The sequence below is a fragment of the Diachasma alloeum genome, unplaced genomic scaffold (assembly GCF_001412515.2).
Source record: "Diachasma alloeum isolate Michigan unplaced genomic scaffold, Dall2.0 Dall_scaffold_00289, whole genome shotgun sequence".
NCBI lineage: Eukaryota > Metazoa > Arthropoda > Insecta > Hymenoptera > Braconidae > Diachasma > Diachasma alloeum.
In genome coordinates this window covers 1,120,879-1,144,885 of record NW_021680428.1, presented here as the reverse complement: position 1 = coordinate 1,144,885, position 24,007 = coordinate 1,120,879, and the positions used below count along the sequence as shown (strand labels likewise).

The following is a 24,007-nucleotide window of genomic DNA, read 5'->3' as shown; positions in this document are numbered from 1 at the left end:
CCTATAGCTCTCATAGAACATCTGAAAAAATTAGAAGATTGAATCCACATCATGACCTCAATACCCACCTCCAAACCCCTCAATAAGACGTCTCACGATCCCACCAGCCCCCAGGATGTCTCCTGATCCACAATTTCCTCAACTCGTCATAAACAATTATCAAAACGGCGTAAGGAACTCCCGGAAGCCACCACTGGGCCCTCAGAGGATACGTCTTCAGGACTACATCCATGTAAGGAGCATAGGAGACAGCACAAGCCATCACGATTTCGAATAGAAGTCCCAGGTTCAGCATCCAGTTGGTCATCCCTTGACGGAGAATCGAATTTCTTCTCGTCTTGCAGACGATTGCGTCCGCCACCTGGACTATCACGATTGCCACGAAGAACGCGGTGTGACAGGTGTACTCTAGGATTTTTCGTTGCTCGTAGGACCACTCCTGACTGTAGCTGTCCTTCAGATCGTTCACCGCTGGGTTGTCCCATGCGGCTCGCAGTCCCATCAAGTCCCCAGGACGGAAGCCGTGCTCCGCCATCACCACGAAGTAGGTGAAAAAACCAGCCGCCATTTCGATCATTCCGATTTGTCCGTAGGCCATGAAGACCAATTTTCTACTGACTAAATGGTCGGTTTGGGGAATCCGGGGAGGTCTGCATGAAGTAAAGGGCACATTCATTTGTGAAGAATTAATCGGCGGAATTTTTATTTGCATTCTATTAAACTATTGGATTTTTTGGGGGAAATTATGCGGTTGGAATTTATGCTATAGAAAATTTTAGATTTCTCTCCTGTTTTTTTATTGGAATAAGATTTTTTTTCTCATGACACGGGGGAATCCACCGCTTCTTCTGAAAAATTCTATTGAATTCCTATGGGAACTCTATGAGAATTCTATTGGAGTTCCGTTAGAATTCTATTGAATAATTATATCATTTCTTTGCGCCACGTCATTTTTTTCATAGACATTTGATAGAAAAACCCAGTGCTTCTTCTAAGAAATTCTATTGAATTTCTATTGGAACTCTGGAAAAAGTCTATTGAAGTTCCATTGGAATTCTGTTAAATAATTCTATCGATTTTTCCCGTCAATTCTATTGAAAATTATTCAAGTTCATTGTCTTATTTTTCATAGATGTTCGATGGAAAAAATTCAATAGAAAGTGTTTCTTCTAAGAAATTCTATTGAATTTCTATTGGAACTCTATAAGAAGTCTATTGGAGTTCCGTTGAAATTCTCTTAGACAATTCTATCAATTTTTTGCGCCTAATTTCCTTCAAGATTATGCAAATTTCCCACGTAATTTTTTTCATAGACATTTGATAGAAAAAAATTCAATCGATTTTTATTTTTCTATAGAAATTTTCGAGCAGATTTTTTTTTATTTCTCCTATATCTTCTATTTTTTGGTAGAATGATTCACCTCTTTATTAAATCACCCTCTGACTCTTCATATGCCAGTGCTATCGCTGGCCACATATCCGTTCCCAAATCTATGCAAAGAACGCAGATAATCCCCACAGGCAGGGGAATCCCAAATGCAATGAACGCGAGGAACGGCGTGATCTCCGGAACATTACTGGCTAGAGTATAAGCAATACTTGATTTCAAACTGTCGAAAATTCTTCGTCCCTCTTCTATTCCCGTGATTATTGTGGCGAAATTGTCGTCGAGGAGGATTAAATCAGCTACTTGTCTGCTTACATCTGATCCTGATCATAAATTTAAAATTTTTATCAGCTATTATGATAAATTGGTAAAAATTAATGAGTCTAATTTTTTTGTTGTGTTTGAAATTCATTCAGCTCATTATCTATTCATCCATTCATTTATTTATTCATTCATTCATTTATTCATTTCTTCATTTCTTCATTTATTTATTTAAATTATTAAATTCTCTAAAAAAATTCCTCGCTCATTTCGCCTTCCCGAGTTCATAAAAAAATATTACACATGAAAGAACTCAAACCGGTAATTCCCATCGACACTCCGATGTCCGCCTTCTTCAGGGCTGGAGAGTCATTGACGCCATCACCAGTGACAGCAGTGATCAAGTGCAGTCTCTGGCAGCTCTCGACGATCTGGAGCTTTTGAACGGGTGAAGTTCTCGCAAAAACAATCTCCGGATAGGTTCTGATGAGGGCATCCAACTCTCCTTCTTCCAACTCCCGGAGTTCCGAGCCCGTGATGACGATCGAGTGGACTGAGTCGACCTGGGGATCTTCTGTGATGATCCCGACAGCTTTGGCTATTGCTCTGGCGGTGTCTGGGTGATCGCCAGTCACCATGATGACTTTGACACCAGCGAGACGACATTTGTAGACAGCGTCGGGGACGGTTGGTCGAGGGGGATCTAGCATCGCCATTAAACCTACCTGATAATGTTCAATGGAATTGAAATGTACAGAGGGGAAATCTAGGATTTCTGTTGGAGTTCCCGAAGAATTATTTTTCAGGTCTTTAGTTTAATTTATTTTCTATAGAATTTTTATAGGAGTTCCTTTGGTCTATCTTTGGCATAAAATCTGATTCGCCCTTTCGAGGGATAATTCGATTTTTCATTGGGATTCCACTAGAACCCCAATCAAATGGCTATTGGAATTCTCCAAGAAATCGATTGGAGTTCTATTAAAACTCTATTTGAATATAAATTCTATAGGAGTTCTCTACGATTTCTAATAGAACTTGAACCAAATTTTTGGAGTTTTATTGGATCTCTAATTTTGAATTCTTATAGAATTTCTACTGAAATTCTGTAGGAGTTCTCCAAGATTACTAACAGAACTCCAACCGAACTCTTGGAATTCTATTGGAACTCCGGCCTGGAATTTTTATAGAATTGCTATAGGAGTTCTCTAGGATTCTTAACAGAACTCCATCCAAATTCTTGAAATTCTATGACATTTCTATAGGAGTTCCATTGGACTCCTATTAAAAAAATTCTAAAAATTCATTCTTTGCCTCAATTTTTATTGAAATTTTTCAATTATTTCTTCAATTATTTAAATTAATTTCATAACAATAAAATGAAAATCTCACCAGCCTGAGGTTTTGGAGTGGAAAATTCGGAGGATCTCCAGTAAATTGAAAACCCCTCGGAAATAATTTTTTGGGAAGTTCTAGGTCTGCAAATCCTAAAATCCGCTCGCCGTTTTTCGCGAGATCGTCGCAAGCGGCTGTGTAAGCTGATTTAACATCATCTGTGAGCTCTCGGGTCTCTGAACCGATGGAGACCATCGTGCAGTGTTCTATGACTCTCTCGGGGGCTCCTTTGAGGGATAGGAGGTAGCGGCCGTTGAAGGAGTGAATGTTCGCTTGGTATTTGTCAGTCGAGTTGAAGGGAATCTCAAAAATCTTTAGAGGAAAAAATATACTTTTTTTTTTCATTTTATATTCAGTAGTGAAAGGAAATCAGAAATTTATTTACGGAAATTCAATTATATATATTTTATTTATTTATTTATTTATTTATTTGTTTATTTATTTATTTATTTATTTATTTATTTATTTATCTAGCAGTTTTTGTGCTTTGGAAATTCCCTCAATAGCAAAAGGAATTCTATGAATTTTTCTCCTAAAACATCTTAAAAAATATGGAATTTGAATTTTTAAAAACGACAAAAAATTGAAAAAACATTCCGATCTATAAAAATACTTTTGTATACTGCCTCCGAAAGAATGCAGCCCCACCCCTGACCAGCACCTCCAAGCACTTGAGAAGAGCCGCCTCAGAGGCATCTCCCAGAATTTTTCTCTTACTGAGGGGAGGAGGGGGTCCAGAAATGGGCGCCCACTCGGCTCTATTGCACAAACTGGCGACCCTCGCTAAATTATTAAATCCAGGATTGTTGTAGTACCATCGCCAGTTGTGTCCAGCCATCACCTCTCGCAATTTCCCGTCGAACCACAGATGTCTGACCTGCAATTTCCGGAACTACTAGCTCGGGAATTCGTGAATCGAAATCAGGGATGCGGAGGAATGACAACGTGTCAGTGCACGTGATGGAGTCGACACCAAAGATTTTATAGAGAAGTTGGAGTTCCGTTGGAATTCTCTGAGAAATTCCATCGGAACTCTAGGAATTCTATTGGAATTCTGTGGAAAATCGGATTCACTTTTCGAATAGATGCAGATTTTTTCTATAGAACTCATTCTATTAAAATTTATTTATATGGATGGTGTCAAGTCCAAAGATTTCACAGAGAAGTTGGAGTTCCGTTGGAATTCTCTAAGAATTTCCATCGGAACTCCAAGAATTTTATTGCAATTCTAGGGAAAATCAGATTCGTTTTTCGAATAGATGTGGATTTTTCTAGAGAACTCATTCTATCGAAATTTTTTCTATAAAGATGGCGTCGAAACCCAAGATTCTATAGAAAAATTCTGCTTCCGTCGGAATTCTCTAAGAATTTCCATCGGAACTCAAGGAATTCTTCGGAAATGTTTCTTTTCCATCATTTCGTCAGGAAAAATGAAAAAAATACTACAGAAACGATTTAAAAAATTTATGCCCAAGAATTTCTATAGAAAAAATTGATTCTGATTTTTCTATTCATTTTCTTCATGCATGGCCTGACGCATTTGAGAAAATCCCGTCATCTCGCATCCCCGAACCGAAAATTTCTCAAACATACTGTCATTTTATTCTGCGTAAGAGTTCCAGTCTTATCGCTGCAAATGACCGCAGTGCACCCCAGGGTCTCAATAGCCTGAAGATTCTTCACAAGGCAGTTTTTGCTGGCCATTCTCTTGGCAGTGACTGTCAGACTGACAGTGACAGTGGCTAGAAGCCCCTCAGGCACATTAGCCACGATAATTCCAATGAGAAATACCAGGGACTCGATCCATCCGTAGCCCATCCCCAGGGACATTACGAAGAACGAAAAACCGAGGAACACGGCCCAGGAGGAGATGTACCTCATGAACGAGTTTATCTCACGAGCGAGTGGCGTCGGCCTTGACGACAGCCTCGAAGTGAGTTTAGCCACTCTTCCCATCACCGTTTGATCCCCACAGGCCACCACCACCCCCTTGCCGGTACCTTGGGCCCAGAAATAGAATTTAATCGGTGATAAGTGTCTTGGAGACGACATGTACGAAAAAATTTAATCGAAAAATCTAGCGCTTGCTGCGGAACTCCATAAGAATTCTATAGGAGTTCTATTGGAATTCTATTGGAGAATTCTATCTGTTTTTTGCACCGATTCACTGTTTTTAATTTCTATTTTTTTTAATAAAATAAAATTTTATTATATAAATTTCTATAGAAATCTGTAGCCTTTTTTTTAAGATCATGTAACTCATAATCTTCTATAGAATTGGGGCAAAAACGATTTTTTTAATAGATTTCTAGTAGAAAAATCTAGAGCTTGCTGAGGAACTCCAAAAAGCAGCAGAAAACACTTGAAAAATTTACGCCCAAAAATTTCTATAGAAAAATAAAAATTGAATTGAATTTTTTTTTTAATTGAATTGTTTTTGCTGAAGATTATGTAAATCATCATATTCTATTGAAGTGACGCAAAAAAATGAATTTTTTAAATAGATTTCTATTACAACTTCAAGAGAGTTCTTATAGAACTCTAATAGAAATTCAATAGAATTTCCTGGATTTTTCTATTAACTAAAAATCCTTTGTGTATCCTCTAAATCCCCTAATTGAATAAAAATTCAGATGCATAAACTTTTATTAAATTTGACCTCAATAAACTCAAATTCAATAAAAATTGGCATTCCCAAATTTTTCTAAAATTGAATTTAATTTTCATAAATAAAACGACTTCTTTTCACCTTCAATAACATTTGTCGAGAAGAAAATCATGTTCTTGCTCTCAAGAATGCTTCCCCCTGATGTCATTGATGATCTCAAAAGTGGAATTGACTCACCAGTTATTGATGCATTATCGACCTTAAGACCTGTAGCCGAGGGATTATACCGATGGGAATGAAAAAGAAAACTATGAGAAAAGTGAAAGGAGAAAGAAAGGCATTACCTTGACATTCCAGGATTCTAATGTCAGCAGGGACTCGGTCACCGGTTTCGATGAGGACAATGTCCCCAGGGACTAATTCAGTCGCATTGAGCTCCCTCCTTTCACCGTCCCTCAGTGCAACAGCTCTCTGTGGGAGGAGTTCGTTGAATGTCTCCATGATTTTAGTGCTTTTTGACTCTTGATAGTAACTGAACATTCCGGTTAGCATTGTTAGGAGTACCAGAACGACACCGAGCCAGAGGTGGTCTTGGGAGGGGACCTCTTGGGTCGCTGATTCTAAAATGTAGCTGCCGAAGCAGAGGAATGCACCCACCTATCGACGGGAATTTATTTCCGAATATTATTTTGAGAGAGACGCGCAGGAAAGAACTTTAAGGGAAAAACCTGGAACATTCGATTAAAAATTCCGTTGGATTTTTATTGAAGTTCCAGAATTTCATGTTTCTATAGAATTTTTTATTGAGACATTGTCTATAGAAATTAATCCAGATGATTTTTCCAAGTATTTCCCACTCTATTTTTATTCTCCTCTCAGAGGAATGCACCCACCTATCGACAGGAATTTATTTCCGAATATTATTTTGAGAGAGACGCAGGAAAGAACTTTAAGGGAAAAACCTGGAACATTCGATTGAAAATTCCATTGGATTTTTATTGAAGTTCCAGAATTTGATGTTTCTATAGAATTTTTTATTCTGACATTGTCTATAGAAATTAATCCAGATGAATTTTTCAAGTATTTCCCACTCTATTTTTATTCTCCTCTCAGAGGAATGCACCCACCTATCGACAGGAATTTATTTCCGAATATTATTTTGAGAGAGGCAAGCAGGAAAGAACTTTAAGGGAAAAACCTGGAACATTCGATTGAAAATTCCATTGGATTTTTATTGAAGTTCCAGAATTTCATGTTTCTATAGAATTTTTTATTCTGATATTGTCTATAGAAATTAATCCAGATGAATTCTCCAAGTATTTCCCACTCTATTTTTATTCTCCTCTCATTAAAAAATTCAAGCAAAAACTGGAAAATTTGAGCTGAGGAAATTTTCTAGAAAATTTTATAGAATTCTATTGATTTTTGCCATTGAGCATTTCTGGTAAAAAACGCTCAGATAGGCTGTGGAATTTTTTAAGAGAATTAGTCCAGAAATTATGAAAAATTCTATAGAAAATTCTATTAGTTGTTGGGCGATTCTATTGTAGAATTCCAGTTTTAAATCGCGTTTATTTCATAGAAACCGTCAAATGGAAACTATTTTATTTGAAAAATCAATAGAATTCCTTTTTTCTATTGAGCATTCTTCTATAGGAATTCCTCATGAATTTTCCGCTCTAAAAAAGCGTGGAAAATTTGAGCTGAGGAATTTCTATAGAAAACATCTCAATCGGATAAAATTGTATAGAAGCCTCGAATTCTATTGATTTTTTCTAAAGAATAATTTCTACAGAAAAAAGTGCACAGATGTGCTGCGAATTTTTTCAATAAAATCGAAAAAAATAATGCTAGAACTCAAATTATCAATCCTATAGCGGTCCAATAGAATTATTTTCTGTCAAAAGCATCAAAGCACTGTTTAGTGGACAATAAAATTCACTTTTAAAAAGTTTTGGAATTTTTAAAATTATTTTTCTAATTTTTAAAAATTTTTCAATTTTTAAATTTCTTCAATTTTTAAATTTTTTTTTATTATTTGGTTTGTTAATAATTTGAAGAGTACTATTGAAGGAATCATTTTGTTTTTAGTGAAATTAATCCCCGAATAAACAAATTTGAATTTAATATTTCCAAACCCATATGAGCGTGGAAAATCCCCCACAGCAGCACTTCGCTAATTTCAAAAGCTCGGAAGTCTTCTTCGGCGGAGTCAAAGCATTCGCCCCAACTTCCGCCCATAATTCCCGAGCCCTCAAGCTCGATAACCCTCTTCTCACATCAGTTCCCAAACTCTCCAGCAATTCACTGATCCTCCGGGTATGGACATCCGTGTCAATATCCTCGCGGAGGGAATTCTTGTCGTTTGCCCCAGCCTCGGGCTGATTACTCCTACCAAACATTTCGATTTCGTATCATAATTTAACCAAAAACCGGAAGTCGAGGCGACTTCCTCTTCAGCTCTTCCGTGATAAGACGGATTGAAGGTTAATTAATGTCGATATGATAGAATTCTGTTCCGGAAGTGAAGGCAGTGAGCGAAAAAAACGAATGAAAAGAGGAGAAAAATTTAGCGGAAAAAACTTGGAAAATTCTAAGTCGAGGAATTCCTATAGACAATGTGTTGATGGCAAAATTGTATAGAAATATGAAATTCTTAGGGTTTTTTTCTATGAAAAAGTTTCTATAGAAAAAAAAATTGTTCACTAGAATTTTCTAATATATTCGCTATAGAATTCTATTGGATTTCTATAGAAGTTTCTATTAGTTTTGGGTCAATTCTGTTGAAAAATGCCGTAGCTAATCTGCGCTTTTCTTTCTATTGAAAATGTAAAATATTTTATAGCCAAAATCAATGGAATTAATAGAATTCCTAGGCTAAAAATTTCAAAGTTTTTTCATTTGAATTTTTGAATGACAAGAGAAGAGACAGAGACATTGAGTGAAAAAAAAATTGAAAAATTTATGCCGAGGAATTCCTATAGAGAACGTCTCAACAAAAAAAATTGTATAGAAAGCTGAAATTCTACGGATTTTTTTCTATAAAAAGCTCCTATTCGACATTTTCTATAAAAACGCACAGTAAAGAAGCGGAATTCTTCAATAGAATCGGCTAAAAACTAATAGAATTTTCAATAGAAGTTCAATAGAATTTTCTGTCGAATTCGCTATAAAATTCTATTGAATTTCTATTGAATTTTCTATCAATTTTTGGCTGATTCTAAATTTCAATATTCAATGGAAAGTATTCTATAGCAAAATCAATAGAATTCAATTGTTCTATACTATTTTCTATAGAAATTTCTCGTCTTAAATTTTCCAAGTTTTTTGTTTAAATTTGTCAATAACAAGAGCAGAAAAAAACTCAAAAAATTCATGTCGAGTAATTCCTATAGAAAATGGCTCACCGACAGAAATTCTATAGAAAGATGAAATTCCACAGATTTTTCCTACAAAACAGTTCGAAATATTTCTGCCAAAAAAACGCATTTTCAAATAAAAAATTCAAAAACTTTGCTTTTCAGAAACTTCAATGGAAAGCATTCTATAGCAAAATCAATAGAATTCAATTGTTCTATACTATTTTCTATAGAAATTTCTCGTCTCAAATTTTCCAAGTTTTTTGTTTAAATTTGTCAATGACAAGAGCAGAAAAAAAACTCAAAAAATTCATATCGAGTAATTCCTATAGAAAATGGCTCACCAAAAAAAATTCTATAGAAAGATGAGATTCCACAGATTTTTCCTACAAAACAGTTCGAAATATTTCTGCCAAAAAAACGCATTTTCAAATAAAAAATTCAAAAACTTTGTTTTTCAGAAACTTCAATGGAAAGCATTCTATAGCAAAATCAATAGAATTCAATTCTATACAATTTTCTATAGAAATTTCTCGTCTCAAATTTTCCAAGTTTTTTATTTAAATTTGTCAATGCCAAGAGCAGAAAAAAAACTCAAAAAATTCATGTCGAGTAATTCCTATAGAAAATGGCTCACCGAAAAAAATTCTATAGAAAGATGAAATTCCACAGATTTTTCCTACAAAACAGTTCGAAATATTTCTGCCAAAAAAACGCATTTTCAAATAAAAAATTCAAAAACTTTATTTTTCCGAAATTTCTTTCCAATTCTCAAATAAAACCGGAAGTCGTCGCACTTCCGCTTCACCCCTCCGTCGATAAAACAGCCCCACACCGACACGTCGATAAACCAGAAACCAACCGACAATCGAATGCACCGACCGGAAGAAAACAGAGAGATGCGCGCGCACGACTATGTGCATCATCGAAAATTTCCTGTTCAATGCCCAACACTTTATCCTCAGCTCACCGCAGTCTCGTGGTTGTCGGCCGCCCTCGATGTTTAGACCAGACGTGACAGTCCCACCAGATTTTCCAAATTGCCAGCATCATGGGCACTGCAGACACAGCTGTCGTGAAAAAACAGTCGTCCGAGGGCAACGACCTGATGGACGAGTACGGAGTGAATTTAAAAATTCTGCCCACCAACGCTCAAGTTAAAGAGCTGCAGACCATTCTCAGAGACAAGTGAGTATTTCGAAATTTCGCGATGATGGGACCGCCTGTCACATGGCGACAATAATTGCCGAGGTCGGGAATTTCTCTTCTCTTAATTTTGAGGGCCTTTTCTTTTTATTCAGGAACACGACGAGAAGCGATTTCAAGTTCTACGCCGATCGTTTGGTAATTGACACAATTTTTTTTTCCAAATTTTTGTGCCTTGTGGGATGACGAAATCCACGTAATGATGAAATTTTAGATAAGACTCGTTATCGAGGAGAGTCTCAATCAATTGCCATTCACTAAGTTTGTGGTTACTACTCCCACTGGCGCCAAGTACAAGGGGCTCAAGTATCAGAAGGGGAATTGTGGGGTGTCCATTGTCAGGAGTGGAGAAGCTATGGAACAGGTAACTATTTTTTTATTTATTTGTCATTTTTGAGAGTCAAAAACCAAGAGATTTCGAGGCCACACGACTCATTTTCTGATTTTATTTGTCAATTTTTTGAAGAAATTGACAGTTGAACGAATTTGGGGAAATGCGAATTATCTCATTTCCAAAAACTGATTCTCATCTCCAAAAACAATTACCTCATTCCAAAAACCGAGGAAATAAAATGGGAAAAGCCCAGGAATTCCTCAAGAAAAAATTTCGAGAGAAAATGAACTTCTGTGGATTTTTTCATAATTTTTAATTTATAAATCAGCACAAAGAGTGAATGGAATTGTTTATAGAGTTCTGATGGAACTTCAATGGATTTTTTTCGTAGAAAGAAAATTCGGTAGAATTTCTTGGAGAGAATGTCGGATTTCTCTATTGATCTTTCCTCCAAGCCTTCATAGAAATCCCATTATCTACTCTAGATTGAAAAACATTAAGAAAATACTTAAACCTGGCATTGACTTGATTTATCTTTCTTCACCATTTTGCAACTTAAAGATATCCAAGTGCCTTTTACAATTTAGTACAGACCACACTACAGATTCAACAATTTTCACCCATCAAATTAAAAAAAATCATGAATATTCAGCGTCATTAGAATTACATTTTGTACAGAATTAATTTAAAGCATTTTACTGAAGAAAAAATAGCCAAAGTGCTTGGAAATTCTTAAATACCCCATTTTTAATGAATTTACATTTCAATCAAGTCGTCCGTAAATTCCAGAATAATTGATTCACTTTATCAAGTAATTCATTTATTTATTTATTTATTTATTTTCGTGAATACCAGAATAATTAATTTATTCTGAAGTCAATTTTTTTCTAAATATCTAGCAATCCCAGGAAATACGAAACATAACGTAAAGTCAATTTTTAAATAGCCAAAGTACTCGTATCCTTAATCATCGCTCACAGGAATTTTCCATTTCTCCTGTTTTTCCCAATCGATGACGTTTGATATTGATCTATTGACGTTTCTAGGGGCTCAGGGACTGCTGTCGTAGCATAAGAATCGGGAAAATCCTCGTCGAGAGTGACGCAGACACACACGAAGCCAAAGTTGTTTATGCAAAATTTCCAGACGACATTGCGGACAGAAAAGTACTACTGATGTACCCCATAATGAGTGAGCATCAAAAATTAAATCCTGAATGAACTCCCACGTGACTCTCATTAACTCTCTGGGTTTCAGGCACTGGAAATACTGTGATAAAGGCCATTGCTGTTTTGAAAGAGCATAATGTCTCTGAAGAAAATATTATTCTCTCGAATTTATTTTGCACGCCACCTGCTGCCAAAACTCTAGTCACTGCCTTTCCCAAGGTAACGATATTCACATGATTTGCATGAAGACATCAGCATCATGAAATTTATGAGTTTTAACGAATATAGAACAACGCGAAGTGGTCAAATGTTCCAGATTAGATTTTTCACTTTTTAAACATTAGATTATCTCGATAACCAGGGGTTTTAGGGGAAAATGTCAAATACATTTTTTGTTGGAAATTCTCTCAGCTACAAAAAAGTTTTTATGACATTTTTCTTTAAACTCAATATTTCGAGAGATATTTGCAATTTAATGAGTTTTAATTTTTAGAATGACTAGTTCATTTTGACTTCTTCATAGATTTATTCATTAACGATTAGTTCTAGGAAAAAATGTCATAAGAGAGTTTTTCTTGGAAATTTTCTCAGCTACAAAAAGTTCCCGTGCCGTTTTTGTCTAAACCCAATAATTATCGAGATATTCTCCGACTTGAGAAGAATTCCCCTTTCAACTCATACATTTCTCGATTTAATTCCTGAAACATTTATCAATTTAATGATAACTTCAAAATTATCAATTTCAGATGAAATTCTTAACATCGGAAATTCACAACGTCGCCCCCAATCACTTCGGACAGAAATACTTTGGTACGGACTGAATAAATAGTAATAACGTAAACAACTAGTTGATAAATAAAACCAACAATTGAGTAGCAATAGATCTTGCGAAAGCTGCAAACTACTGAAGGTCACATTAATTCACCAGCACAATCACCACAATCATCGTCACTCTCAATTCCCCATATTTCTTGTAAATAATGCATTGAATGAGATCATGCGATCTATTTTTACTCCAGTGCAATGAGTTCGATGCTTTCCTGGCTCGTCCAAGTATTTTTGAGAAAGAGAAAGAGTTCAGAGTATTATTTTCTCTACTTCATTCATCCTGACAGCCTCAAATTACTTGACATTCACGAAATGTCGAGGAATTGAGTCTAATGTACGAAAAAAATTAATAGAAAAACCTGGCGAATTCGTTAGAAAATTCTATTGGATTTCTATTCAATAGAAAGTTCAATAGAATTGGATCCAATTTTCTGTTTGTTCATTTTATTTTTCTTTTCTTTTCATCAAAAAGATCAAACAAAAATTAGAAAATTTGAGTCGAGGAAATTCTATAGAAAATATCTCAATAATTTGTCTAGAAAAATCAAATTCTACAGATTTTTTCGAAATTAGAAATCCAATAGAATTTTCAGACGAATTCTCTACGTTTTTCTATAAAAAATTTTCCCCCACGATCATTTAAACATTTCAGTGCTGAATATTTTATTCAACTGATGATTACGCACAGCTCCTTCATACCTTCATTAGATTGTAATTTTCGAGTTTAATTTTATCGTAAGACTGTGTGGCACTTTGCTATTAGTTTTTAATCAATCAACTGTGAAACATGGGGTTTATGGTTAATGATTTTGTTCAATTTGAACTGTTACGATATTCTTCGCATGAAGAGATACTTCGTTGTACGATAATGCATTATTTTGAGATGATATAAATTTAATTGTGTGATTCACCACGAGACACTGTATTTCATTGCGAATCTCTTGTTATCTGTTGTGATGTCGAAGGAAAATTATTGTAGAGTAGCTGTCTGTCGAGAGGTGGGGGAGGAATATTTATATTTATCGATAACATTGAATGTTGCATAATTGGCGATCTGAGGTGCAATATTTCATCTTCATTTGGGGGAGATGGTCGGAGTAATTTCGAATGGTGCGGCATAATTATTTAATTGAGAGGATTTCGAGGGTGGACGGAGCTGGGGAATTTTATTTGAATTTGTAGTTGGCATATTATCTATTTGGAGCTACGATTCCATTTTTAGTTAAAATAAATGAATATTCTCTCGTTTTTTAACTGAAAAACGAAAATAATTCAATTTTTTTATTTTTTATTAAAATTTTTTTGGATTAAAAATTACAAATTTCATTTTTTTTATTAAAAATCGTGGAAATGCAGTTTAGAGTTGAATAAATGATGTTCAAACATTTGAAATGAATTTTTTAAAGTGTTTAATTTCATTTTTATGTCAATTTTTGTCGAATTTCTTAAATTTAAAGAGAATTGATAAATTTTTTGTCATGAAGATTTTTGTAATTTGTATTTTCCTATACACAAATTAAAAAAGCGAATATTCTCTCGTTTTTTAGTTACAAAACGAAAATAATTTAATTTCGATTCATTAATTTGAATTAAAAATCATGGAAATGGAGTTTGGATTTGAATAAATAGTGTTTAGTCATTTGAAATACTGTTTCTGTTTGATTTTCATTAGATAATCCCCAGCTCTGATAGAAAAATGATTTTTAAACATGTTTAATTTAATTTGGACGTCAGTTTTCGCCGAATTTCTGAAATTTAAGGAGAATTAATAAATTTTTTGTCAAGAAAATTTTTGTAGCCTGTATTTTCCTTTACAAAAATTGTCTCTGCGTTAATTTTGGCATTTCCTATAGATTGCTAGATATTTAGAAAAAAATTGACTTCAAAGTAAATTAGGTATTCTGGCATTTACGAACGACTTAATTGAAATTTCATAAAATTCATTAACATAGGGTATTTAATATAGTTATTATTCATTGGGTTGTTTATTAACGAAGAGAAAACATTGTGAGAATTTATGATCTATGTTTTACTTGCATGCAGGCGAAACTGTATCGATTAGAATAATTTTGATGAAATAAAATTAATAAAGCAAAATAAAATTACAATATTGTATACATGATTCTTTCGTACCCGAGTACTTAATCATGTATTTGTTGAACGTTTTTAATGAATAATGAAAGTGTCGAAGGATGGGAAGGCTAAGAAAAAAAATTGTGAATTTATGATGATTAATTATCGAATAAACTGCGAATTTTAAAACACATTGTCTTGGATTTTTATTTTTAGTTTTTTTCTCAAGTTATTTTCTGGAGATTATTTGTCTATTCAATAAAAGAATAATAATGATGATAATAATAATAAAATGATGAGTGAGTAGAGGAATTTTGTATAGAAATTCCTTGACATTTTTTTTCCAATTCATTTTTTCGTCTCATTAAAAAATTCGAAAAAACGTGAAAAATTGAAGTCTAGGTATTTTTGTAGAAACAATTCTTTATTTATATTAATTATTTTTAATTGGACACCTCTACAGAAAGAACGCAGAGAAGTTGCAGATTTTTTCGATAAAATTTGAGAAAAAACAATTTTATAATTTAAATCAACTTTTGCATATTTTTTTTCTTCTCTTCATGTTCTCTTCAATAAAAAAATAATAATGATACCAATAATAAAAAGTGATGAGTAAATAGAGAAATTTGCGTAGAAATTAATGCCCTAGAGCAGCCCCAAAACTGAGTTTTCCCAAATTAACGAAAATTTTCAATTTAACAAATCGCCTTTTCTTTCTTCATTATAAAAATTAATTACCCCAGACTTAATTATTTCGATAATTGATTTCAGGATGTTCAAATCGAGGAGAGAGGCAGTGAGAGGAGATAAAAATTTAAAAAACGGAGCGAATATTGATTTAGTGAAGACATTTGGGTGAGATGAATAAATTCATAAAAATAATCATTCCGACATCGGGAGACAGACAGTCACCCCTTGGATCTCGTGAAAGCGTTCACTAGTCGCGATCAATCGAACAATTGACCAAAAACCAATTGAGATTGCATTAATCAAGATTTTTGTTTCTGACGTAATATTTTTATTAGTAAATTCATGTATTTATATAACAGTTGATTCATATGATGTAGATCATACGATGAATATTATTCTCCATCTCTTTTTTTGTAAATATATTGCGCAATATATTCAAAATTTGCGTAATGACTCGAAGTAACATTAAATACTAACAGCCATTAATCAAAATTGTACAACTGGAAGCTGAAAAATCCAACTTCCTATCCCTCTTTCCCCCCAGAGGAAAGCGAATTCCTATTAAAGCCCAATTAGTCGCAACAAATTTGTTGATTAAATCGATTGTTCATATTTTATTCTCATTCACAGGCATTTTTAATCTCGCCGGATTAATCCTAGTCATTTCCATTATCTTAAACCTTAATTGCGATATTTTGGGGATGAAAAAAATGTGCAAATCCTATTCGGTAGAACTAGTGAAAATCAATGCCAGCGGAAGATATCGATTTACGTATGAAAGCGAAGAATTTTCCCATGTTTGATTATTTTTTCATTGACAATTATAAAAAATGTTGAGAAATATTTTGTCGAAAGTTGTCTCTTGATTTTTGTTCGGGTAATTAACAATTTATATGTGAAATAGTGAAACAGAAGTCAATATTTCACTTTTAATGCATCAGTTTTCGTGAAATATCTCTGGATCTATTAGAGATAGCGAATTTTTTGTCGGAATCATTTTTGTAGAGAAAAATCAGATCTACAAAAAAGGTCGAGACACATATGGAGCTATCTGGCCTAGATTCCGAGATATTCATCGAGAAGTAAAATAAAAATGAACCTGAAACCTCCGGTTTTGTTATTTTACCACTGGAGTGACGACTCAAATAGTTTTCCATTTTTTCATTCAATGAATTAATGAAAAGTAATTAATTTGCACGAGTCCTTTTGCCACTGAGTATTCACGCATTAATGGACGCCCCATAAAAGCAAGTCTCATTGAGAAAGTTTATGTTATTGAAAAAGAAAATGTAGCTAGAGAACTAGGCCGCTTTCTTCTATACATAAATATACGTTCTGTTGATTTTTGCCATTTGTGATGGTTTCTCATGAGCAATTATCATCGTGATGAGAGACTACCGAATTTAGAGGAAGAAACAGTTCAATTCTTCAGTGAATCCGTAAAAATCAGGGAATGAAAGAATTCCATGTGCACTATTTCGCGAATATCTCCAAAACCACTGGGTTTACGAGAAAATGCCACTCTACCATTTTTGTAGGCCGCAAAATTCTCTACAAAAAATGTTCAGTGAATTTTTGCTCTAAACCCCTTAGGTTCGAACATATCTGCAAAATAGTACGAAGTTTTTTTATTCACTTTTTTTCGCTTCACTCGACAGAATCAATTGATGAGAAATTGAAATCCCACAAGTCATTCCATTCTCACATTCTCATCGTTTGTCTTCAATCATCTGGCAGTACTTGTCGACTTGGAGTGACGTTAATGGAAATAATGAACAAAGTAGAAAATTAAATGAGTGCATGTAATACTCTGTCAGCAATTTATTCTTCTTTCTCTTGGTCGTCCGATTTCTCCTCATTTTTGTCGATACTGTCGTCCATTTCTCCATCTTCAGCTTGGGATTTTGTTGATAAATCATCGTCTACGGATTTTGATTGGTCCTCGGTGTCTTCCACTGTCGAATGTTGTCTTTCATTCACTTCACTAATGAAACAAAAGGAAAAAATTATGAAAGTATCAAAATAAATAGGAAATCTTCATTAATTCTGCATTTATTTCAAGCACTAGTGGTTCTGTGACAACTAATCTCCTCAAAACTCGTCGTAGAACCACCAATTGAAGAAATAAGTCTATATTTATCCTGTGATTCATCGATTCAAACGAATTTATCACTCGTTTCGTGAATAAAAAATTAACAAAAATACTGTCGCGAGGATATTTACCTTTCTGAGGGGACACCGCTGACGTCTTTATCAGTAGAGGCCTGAAAAAACATAATTAATTAAAGTAATTAACAATTAACGAGAGCAATAAATAATTGGAGAACTGTTAAAACAAAATCGGTGATTCAATTTCGTTCCTCATTCAGTTTTTGGAGAATATCTTGAGATTAAAGCGAGATATCAAAATTTTCGTCAAAACACTTTTTGTAGGTCTTTTTTCGCTCCACAAAAAAGGTCTTAACAAATTCTTTGCTATCTCCATTAGATTCCGAGATATTCGTCAAAAACTGCAGACGAAATTTGACAAACGTCGCAATTTCCATTTTTGCAAATGAAATTGTTTTGAATTAATTCCTTTTACCTCTCGACTCGATGTATTTCCATTTTGCCTGACATTCACGTGAACCTCTGTATCCTGATCAGCAGTTCCTTCCGCCGAGCTGTCGAGCGAAACGACTTTCAGGAATTTCTCTAATTCGTCGATCTCATTCGCCAGATCGAAATCCTCGTAATCCTACGCCACAAATTAATGTTTTGCTGAATTATCTTATCGGTTTAATTAGAGGAGTTGAGTTACAAGTGTCACGATTCGTGATAACTTTATTCGCTAGAAAGTCTGATGATAACAATTGGATATTTCCGGTTGTGTGAGGCTAATTAAAACGAGAGTTATTATTTCTCTAGATTAATGGGTAATTTCCTCCCGAATGTGCAGCTATATAGTTGTCTATAATATTCTCGGCATTACGAAGAATATTAATTTGATTTTTTTGTGATTTTTTATTCAGACACGTATGACCTTTTGCCTTTTACATCACAAAGAATTTAACAATAATTAAAATTTTTTGCACTTTTGAGAATATAATGGGGTTTGAGAATTCTTAATCGGGGGAAATCTGATTGAAGTTGTTTTTCATTATGATTTTATTGAATATTGAGAACGAAAGGGAATTTAAATACAATTTCATTGACAATTGAATTAATTGACAATTTATTGTTTCATTGACAATTGTTTTTTTTTATTTGTGGTTTGATTGAATAGTTTGATTTAGAAGAATACATTAAAAAATAGGAAATACTATTTATTAATTAGTTAAAATACTCGACTGGAATAAATTATTTAGAATAATGATTCTTCAAATTTAATTATTTAAAATGATATTTTCATTCGATTTTGATAGAATTCTGTGCATTCTTTGTCAAATAATGTTATTTTATCTCTTCGGATCATTTTGAATTATTTCAACAGAATTTCTCTTGTAAAAGAGTCAAGCAAAAATACACTGCTTCATTCACAAGCGAAAACTCGTCACAAATTCAATGGTTTAGGTTTAGAGATGAATGAATGCTATTGAAACGGCCAAAGTATTCAACTCGTAATAACTTTTTCAAACAATATTTCATCAAAATTAGTTATTTAAAATCGAATTTTAATTCAATATTCATAAAATATTGATAAAATTCCACGGATTTTTCATTAAAAACACCATCTTTCATCTCTTCTTATCATTCTAAATAGTTTAAACCCATTTTTTCTCATAAAAACCTCAAACAAAAATATAATTCCTCCCCTTTAAACCAAAAACTCATCACAACTTTAACTATTCAACTTTAGAAATAAGAATTAATTAATATTATCCAATCATTAAAAATCCTCAACTCAAAATAACTATTTCAAGTAATCCTTTATCGAAATTAATTACGTAAAATCGAATCCAAAATCAAAATTAATTGCTAAAATCCCGTGAATTTTTCATTAAAAAAAAACCATCTTCCATCTCTTTACACAATTTTAAATCATTTAAACCCATATTTTCCCCTAAAATCCTCAATCAAAAATGCAATTCTTCCCCTCAAAGACCAAAACCCCACCAGAATTTCAATAATTCAACTTTACAAATACGAATTAGTTAATATTATCCAATAATTAAAAATCCTCAACTCGAAATAACTATTTCAAATAATCCTTTATCAAAATTAGTTGCTAAAACCCCGCGAATTTTTCATGAAAAAAAAATCTTTCATCTGTTCACACAATTTTAAACCATTCAAACCCATATTTTCCCCTAAAATCCTCAATCAAAAATGCAATTCTTCCCCTCAAAGACCAAAACCCCACCAGAATTTCAATAATTCAACTTTACAAATACGAATTAGTTAATATTATCCAATAATTAAAAATCCTCAACTCGAAATAACTATTTCAAATAATCCTTTATCAAAATTGATTCTCAACTCGAAATAACTATTTCAAATAATCCTTTATCAAAATTAGTTGCTAAAACCCCGCGAATTTTTCATGAAAAAAAAATCTTTCATCTGTTCACACAATTTTAAATCATTCACACCCATATTTTCCCCTAAAATCCTCAATCAAAAATGCAATTCTTCCCCTCAAAGACCAAAACCCCACCAGAATTTCAATAATTCAACTTTACAAATACGAATTAGTTAATATTATCCAATAATTAAAAATCCTCAACTCGAAATAACTATTTCAAATAATCCTTTACCAAAATTAGTTGCTAAAACCCCGCGAATTTTTCATGAAAAAAAAATCTTTCATCTGTTCACACAATTTTAAACCATTCACACCCATATTTTCCCCTAAAATCCTCAATCAAAAATGCAATTCTTCCCCTCAAAGACCAAAACCCCACCAGAATTTCAATAATTCAACTTTACAAATACGAATTAGTTAATATTATCCAATAATTAAAAATCCTCAACTCGAAATAACTATTTCAAATAATCCTTTACCAAAATTAGTTGCTAAAACCCCGCGAATTTTTCATGAAAAAAAAATATTTCATCTGTTCACACAATTTTAAACCATTCACACCCATATTTTCCCCTAAAATCCTCAATCAAAAATGCAATTCTTCCCCTCAAAGACCAAAACCCCTCCATAATTTCAATAATTACCCCGCAATAGTCCTCATCATTGAAGATCTGCGGGGGTAAAGGATGTTTGTTGTCCCTGGCATTGCTCATCGACTGCATATACTCCTTGTCGTCCTCTTTCCCGGGCTCCGTGATGTCAATCACCTCGTACTCGACATTTTTGCTGTCGAGGATCATCATCACCCTCTGCTGACGCTTCTTCACCTGGTGGAACAGTCGGACATGACAACAACCCCAGGAATACTCGTCCACGAGAATTCCCGCTGACGAGTCACTCCTGTTTTTTATTCAGTCTGTGACTCTTTGCAATTCTTTAATTAGCATGAAACAAGGGGTCTAGTGAGTCATTCGCGGAACCAACGCCTCAAATTCAAATCAATGACACGCGGAGCGAATTGAATAAATAAATTGAACCACTCGCCCTCCGGCGAATGACAAAATCACGTACTTTAATAGGTGACCTAGACGTTCCAAACAATTACGCAATACAATTAATTAATTAATTAATTAATGATTGTGATTTTAATTAATTGATGTTAAGTAATTCTTTCTCTTCATGAAGTAAAGAATTTGTTTGCAAGATTTCGCTCGGGAATTTATGAGAATTGAAATAAAAATGAAAACAAAACGAAGAATTTATTATGGGATAAAAAATGGGAGCTTGGGGAAAATTTCACTGGATTCAATCGTCGATAACTCGGGATTGGCAGAGTGAATTTTGAGAATACAGGGCTCATTTTGAAGATCTTCTCTTTAGGTTTAAAATGAATTCAGATTTTTTGGAATCGGGTCGTTCAGTGAGGAGATATTCGAGATTGAGTGGAGGTAATTCTGCTGCATTTTTCCAAACTTCAAAACGAAGTATTTTGTTTTTTCCTAAAAATCTCAAAAAGGAAGAGGTTTAGGAAAAATTACCATAAGATATTTTTTATAGAGAATTCAAAGATCTACAAAAAATGTTCCGGGACATTTCTTCCTAAATCTAGTAGTTTTAGAGATACAAGCGAAATGCTAATGCAATTTCCGGTGGAATTTTTCCCTGCAGTTCTCCCCCAACAGAATTCATAATAATAAACACCGGATCGATGTAATCATCCCACCAGATGATTCTAATAAACCCTGACATTACCCTCGACTACGAACGAGAATAGACTTCCCACCTGAGTCCAATAATTCCCTTTAACAAAATAAAAAAAATCATTTAGATTAAATTCCCTCACAGATCCGTTTGAATCTCAAAAAATCATCAAAACAATCTAAAAATGTTCCAAAAACGTAAAATAATCTCCAAAAAAGCCTAAAGAAATCCCGATTAATCATCTCCCTCAATACCCGAAACGAATTTTTTTCTGATTTCGTAAAAATCTCAAAAAGGAAGAGATTTAGCTAAAAACATCAAAAGACATTTTTTATAGATCTTTAAATTTTCTATAGAAAACGTCATTTGACATTTCCCTCTAAAACCACTAGTTTCCGAGATAAAATCAAAAAAAAAAAAAAAAAAAAAAAAAAAAAAAAAAANAGATAAAATCATTTCAATTTCATAATTTTTCCATTAAATCCCCTTGATCCCAAAAAATCACAGAAAAATAAAAAAAAGCCCCAAAAACCCTAAATAAACTCCAAAAAAATCCCGAAGAATCCCAGTTATTCATCTCTCTCAATAGCCCATCACCGCATCATCATGATCCTCACAAAATCCTACAAATTTCAAAACTTCAAAAGGAACTGTTTCCTTATTTCGTTTTTTCATTATTTAGGTTTCCTTATTTTCTAAAAATCTCAAAAACGCGTAGTTTTATCAAAAAACATCAAAGGACATTTTCTCTAAACAATTTCAAAACCTACAAAAAACATTCTATGATATTTCCCCCTAAACCCACTCCTTCCCAAGCTACAATCATTTGCAATTTCCTACTATTTCCACTAAATCCCCTTAGAACCCAAAAAATCGCCAAAACAATCCAAAAAGCCCCAAAAACCCGAAATAAACTCCAAAAAAATCCTAAAAAATTCAAATTAATCATCTCCCTCAACCCCTCATCATCAAGATCCTCACTAAACACTTTATTTTCCAAACTCCAAAACCAAATCTTTCCTTATTTCCTAAAAATCTCAAAAACGCGTAGGTTTATCAAAAAACATCAGAGGACATTTTCTCTAAACAATTTCAAGATCTACAAAAAACATTCTATGATATTTCCCCCTAAACCCACTCCTTCCCAAGCTACAATCATTTGCAATTTCCTACTATTTCCACGAAATCCCCTCAGAACCCAAAAAATCGCCAAAACAATCCAAAAAGTCCAAAAAACCCCAAATAATCTCCAAAAAAATCCCAATTAATCATCTCCCTCAGCCCCTCATCATCGCGATCCTCACTAAACACTGGTAACATGATCCCACATCACGAAATGTCACAAGTACAAGTCCCCGAGTGCCCAAGGTCCCGCCGACAATCGCCAAAAACAAAACGGTTCCCCTGAAAAAACGTAACAAAAACCTCCAATACTCACTTCCTTATTCCCGCTGATCCCAGATATGTAAACCTTCACAACCATTTTGCCCCGTAATTCTCAAATCACAGAATCCACACAATCAACTGCACAAGAATTTCCACAATTTATTTATCGACGACCCAAAAACCCCAATCGTTTTTCGATTAATTTATTAATTAACTAGTTGAACGATTGTCAACGACTTCGCGTGTGTATTCCACAAGACAACTGGCTGGTTATGGTCCTCCCTGTATCGCCAGGTTATTGTATATATAAGCACTAATGAGTGTGAGGCCAGGGGTGGGGGCCAGACTCAAAACGACTGAAGTGTTCTTTTCCCCGTCATCTTTTTTCTTGCATATCTCTGAAACTAACGGGACTAGCGAAATTTTCGTCATGACATTTTTTGCAGGGGAGAATTGGGGCTACAAAAAAGGTAGAGATGAAGATTTCGCTATTTGCGATAGTTTCGGAGATAACTTTGAAAAACTGAACGGAGAATCGAGGAGATTTCGGCTGGATTTCTATTTTACCTCTGAACTACGTCACCCGCGGCGGGTGGAGGGGGCAACCGAGTGCGGAAGCTGAAGTTCATTGGAAACGCATTTATGTTTTTTTTATAATGGGAAATTAGAATTTATTTCATGTCAATTGCTTTGTTGTAAATAAATGAATAAAAAGTTTAACGAGTTGATTCTAACGAAGATTTTTTTCTCATTTTCGTTTTTCTTAAATATCTCGGAAACTAATGGCGATATCGTAATTTTTAGCTGAACCTTTTTTGGAGATCCAACTCTCCTCTTCAAAAAAGGTCATAATGAAAATCTTGCTATTTCCACTAGTTTAGGAGATATCTAACACAAACTAGGTGAATGTTCGAGAGAACTTCGTTAATTGGATCCTTTCCGCTCATCATTGTATTTCCTAAATATCTCAAAATCCAGCCGAGATACCAAAATTATCAATACAACATTTTTTGTAACTCTAACTCTCCTCTACAGAAAAGGTTATTATGAAAATCCCGCTATCTCCATTAGTTTCGGAGAAATTCAACAAAATCTAGGTGAATGTTCGA

At 33.9% G+C, this 24,007-nt stretch overlaps 2 protein-coding genes across 2 annotated transcripts; one reads left to right on the top strand and one right to left on the bottom strand.

The window, feature by feature from the left end:
* Positions 1–79: 79 nt before the first annotated feature.
* Positions 80–23,185, bottom strand: LOC107038842 (sodium/potassium-transporting ATPase subunit alpha). Its single transcript, XM_015258144.1, has 14 exons — positions 22,951–23,185; positions 20,456–20,638; positions 17,892–18,044; positions 17,531–17,571; positions 17,181–17,291; positions 7,787–8,000; positions 5,993–6,305; positions 5,790–5,915; positions 4,634–5,040; positions 3,654–3,917; positions 3,038–3,352; positions 1,968–2,373; positions 1,422–1,710; positions 80–650 (listed from the first exon to the last, which is right to left on the bottom strand). Exons 1-14 carry the CDS (start codon positions 22,993–22,995, stop codon positions 80–82), a joined length of 3,438 nt encoding a protein of 1,145 aa, XP_015113630.1. The 5' UTR covers positions 22,996–23,185.
* On the top strand, positions 9,983–15,950 carry LOC107038937 (uracil phosphoribosyltransferase homolog). The gene is made up of 7 exons (XM_015258299.2): positions 9,983–10,195; positions 10,309–10,351; positions 10,428–10,577; positions 11,594–11,738; positions 11,805–11,935; positions 12,463–12,526; positions 15,389–15,950. The coding sequence occupies exons 1-7, from the start codon at positions 10,059–10,061 to the stop codon at positions 15,415–15,417; spliced, it is 699 nt and encodes a 232-aa protein (XP_015113785.1). The 5' UTR covers positions 9,983–10,058; the 3' UTR covers positions 15,418–15,950.
* Positions 23,186–24,007: the final 822 nt, after the last annotated feature.

Coding starts and splice junctions, on each gene's coding strand:
- LOC107038937 (XM_015258299.2), top strand. CDS start 10,059: ATGGGCACTGCAGACACAGCTGTCGTGAAAAAACAGTCGTCCGAGGGC. Junction 11,739..11,804: donor ACTGATGTACCCCATAATGA/GTGAGCATCAAA, acceptor TCTGGGTTTCAG/GCACTGGAAATACTGTGATA. Junction 11,936..12,462: donor TAGTCACTGCCTTTCCCAAG/GTAACGATATTC, acceptor TATCAATTTCAG/ATGAAATTCTTAACATCGGA.
- LOC107038842 (XM_015258144.1), bottom strand. CDS start 22,995: ATGGTTGTGAAGGTTTACATATCTGGGATCAGCGGGAATAAGGAA. Junction 3,353..3,653: donor TTCGGAGGCAGTATACAAAA/GTATTTTTATAG, acceptor TTTCCTCTAAAG/ATTTTTGAGATTCCCTTCAA. Junction 651..1,421: donor GAGGGTGATTTAATAAAGAG/GTGAATCATTCT, acceptor TACTTCATGCAG/ACCTCCCCGGATTCCCCAAA.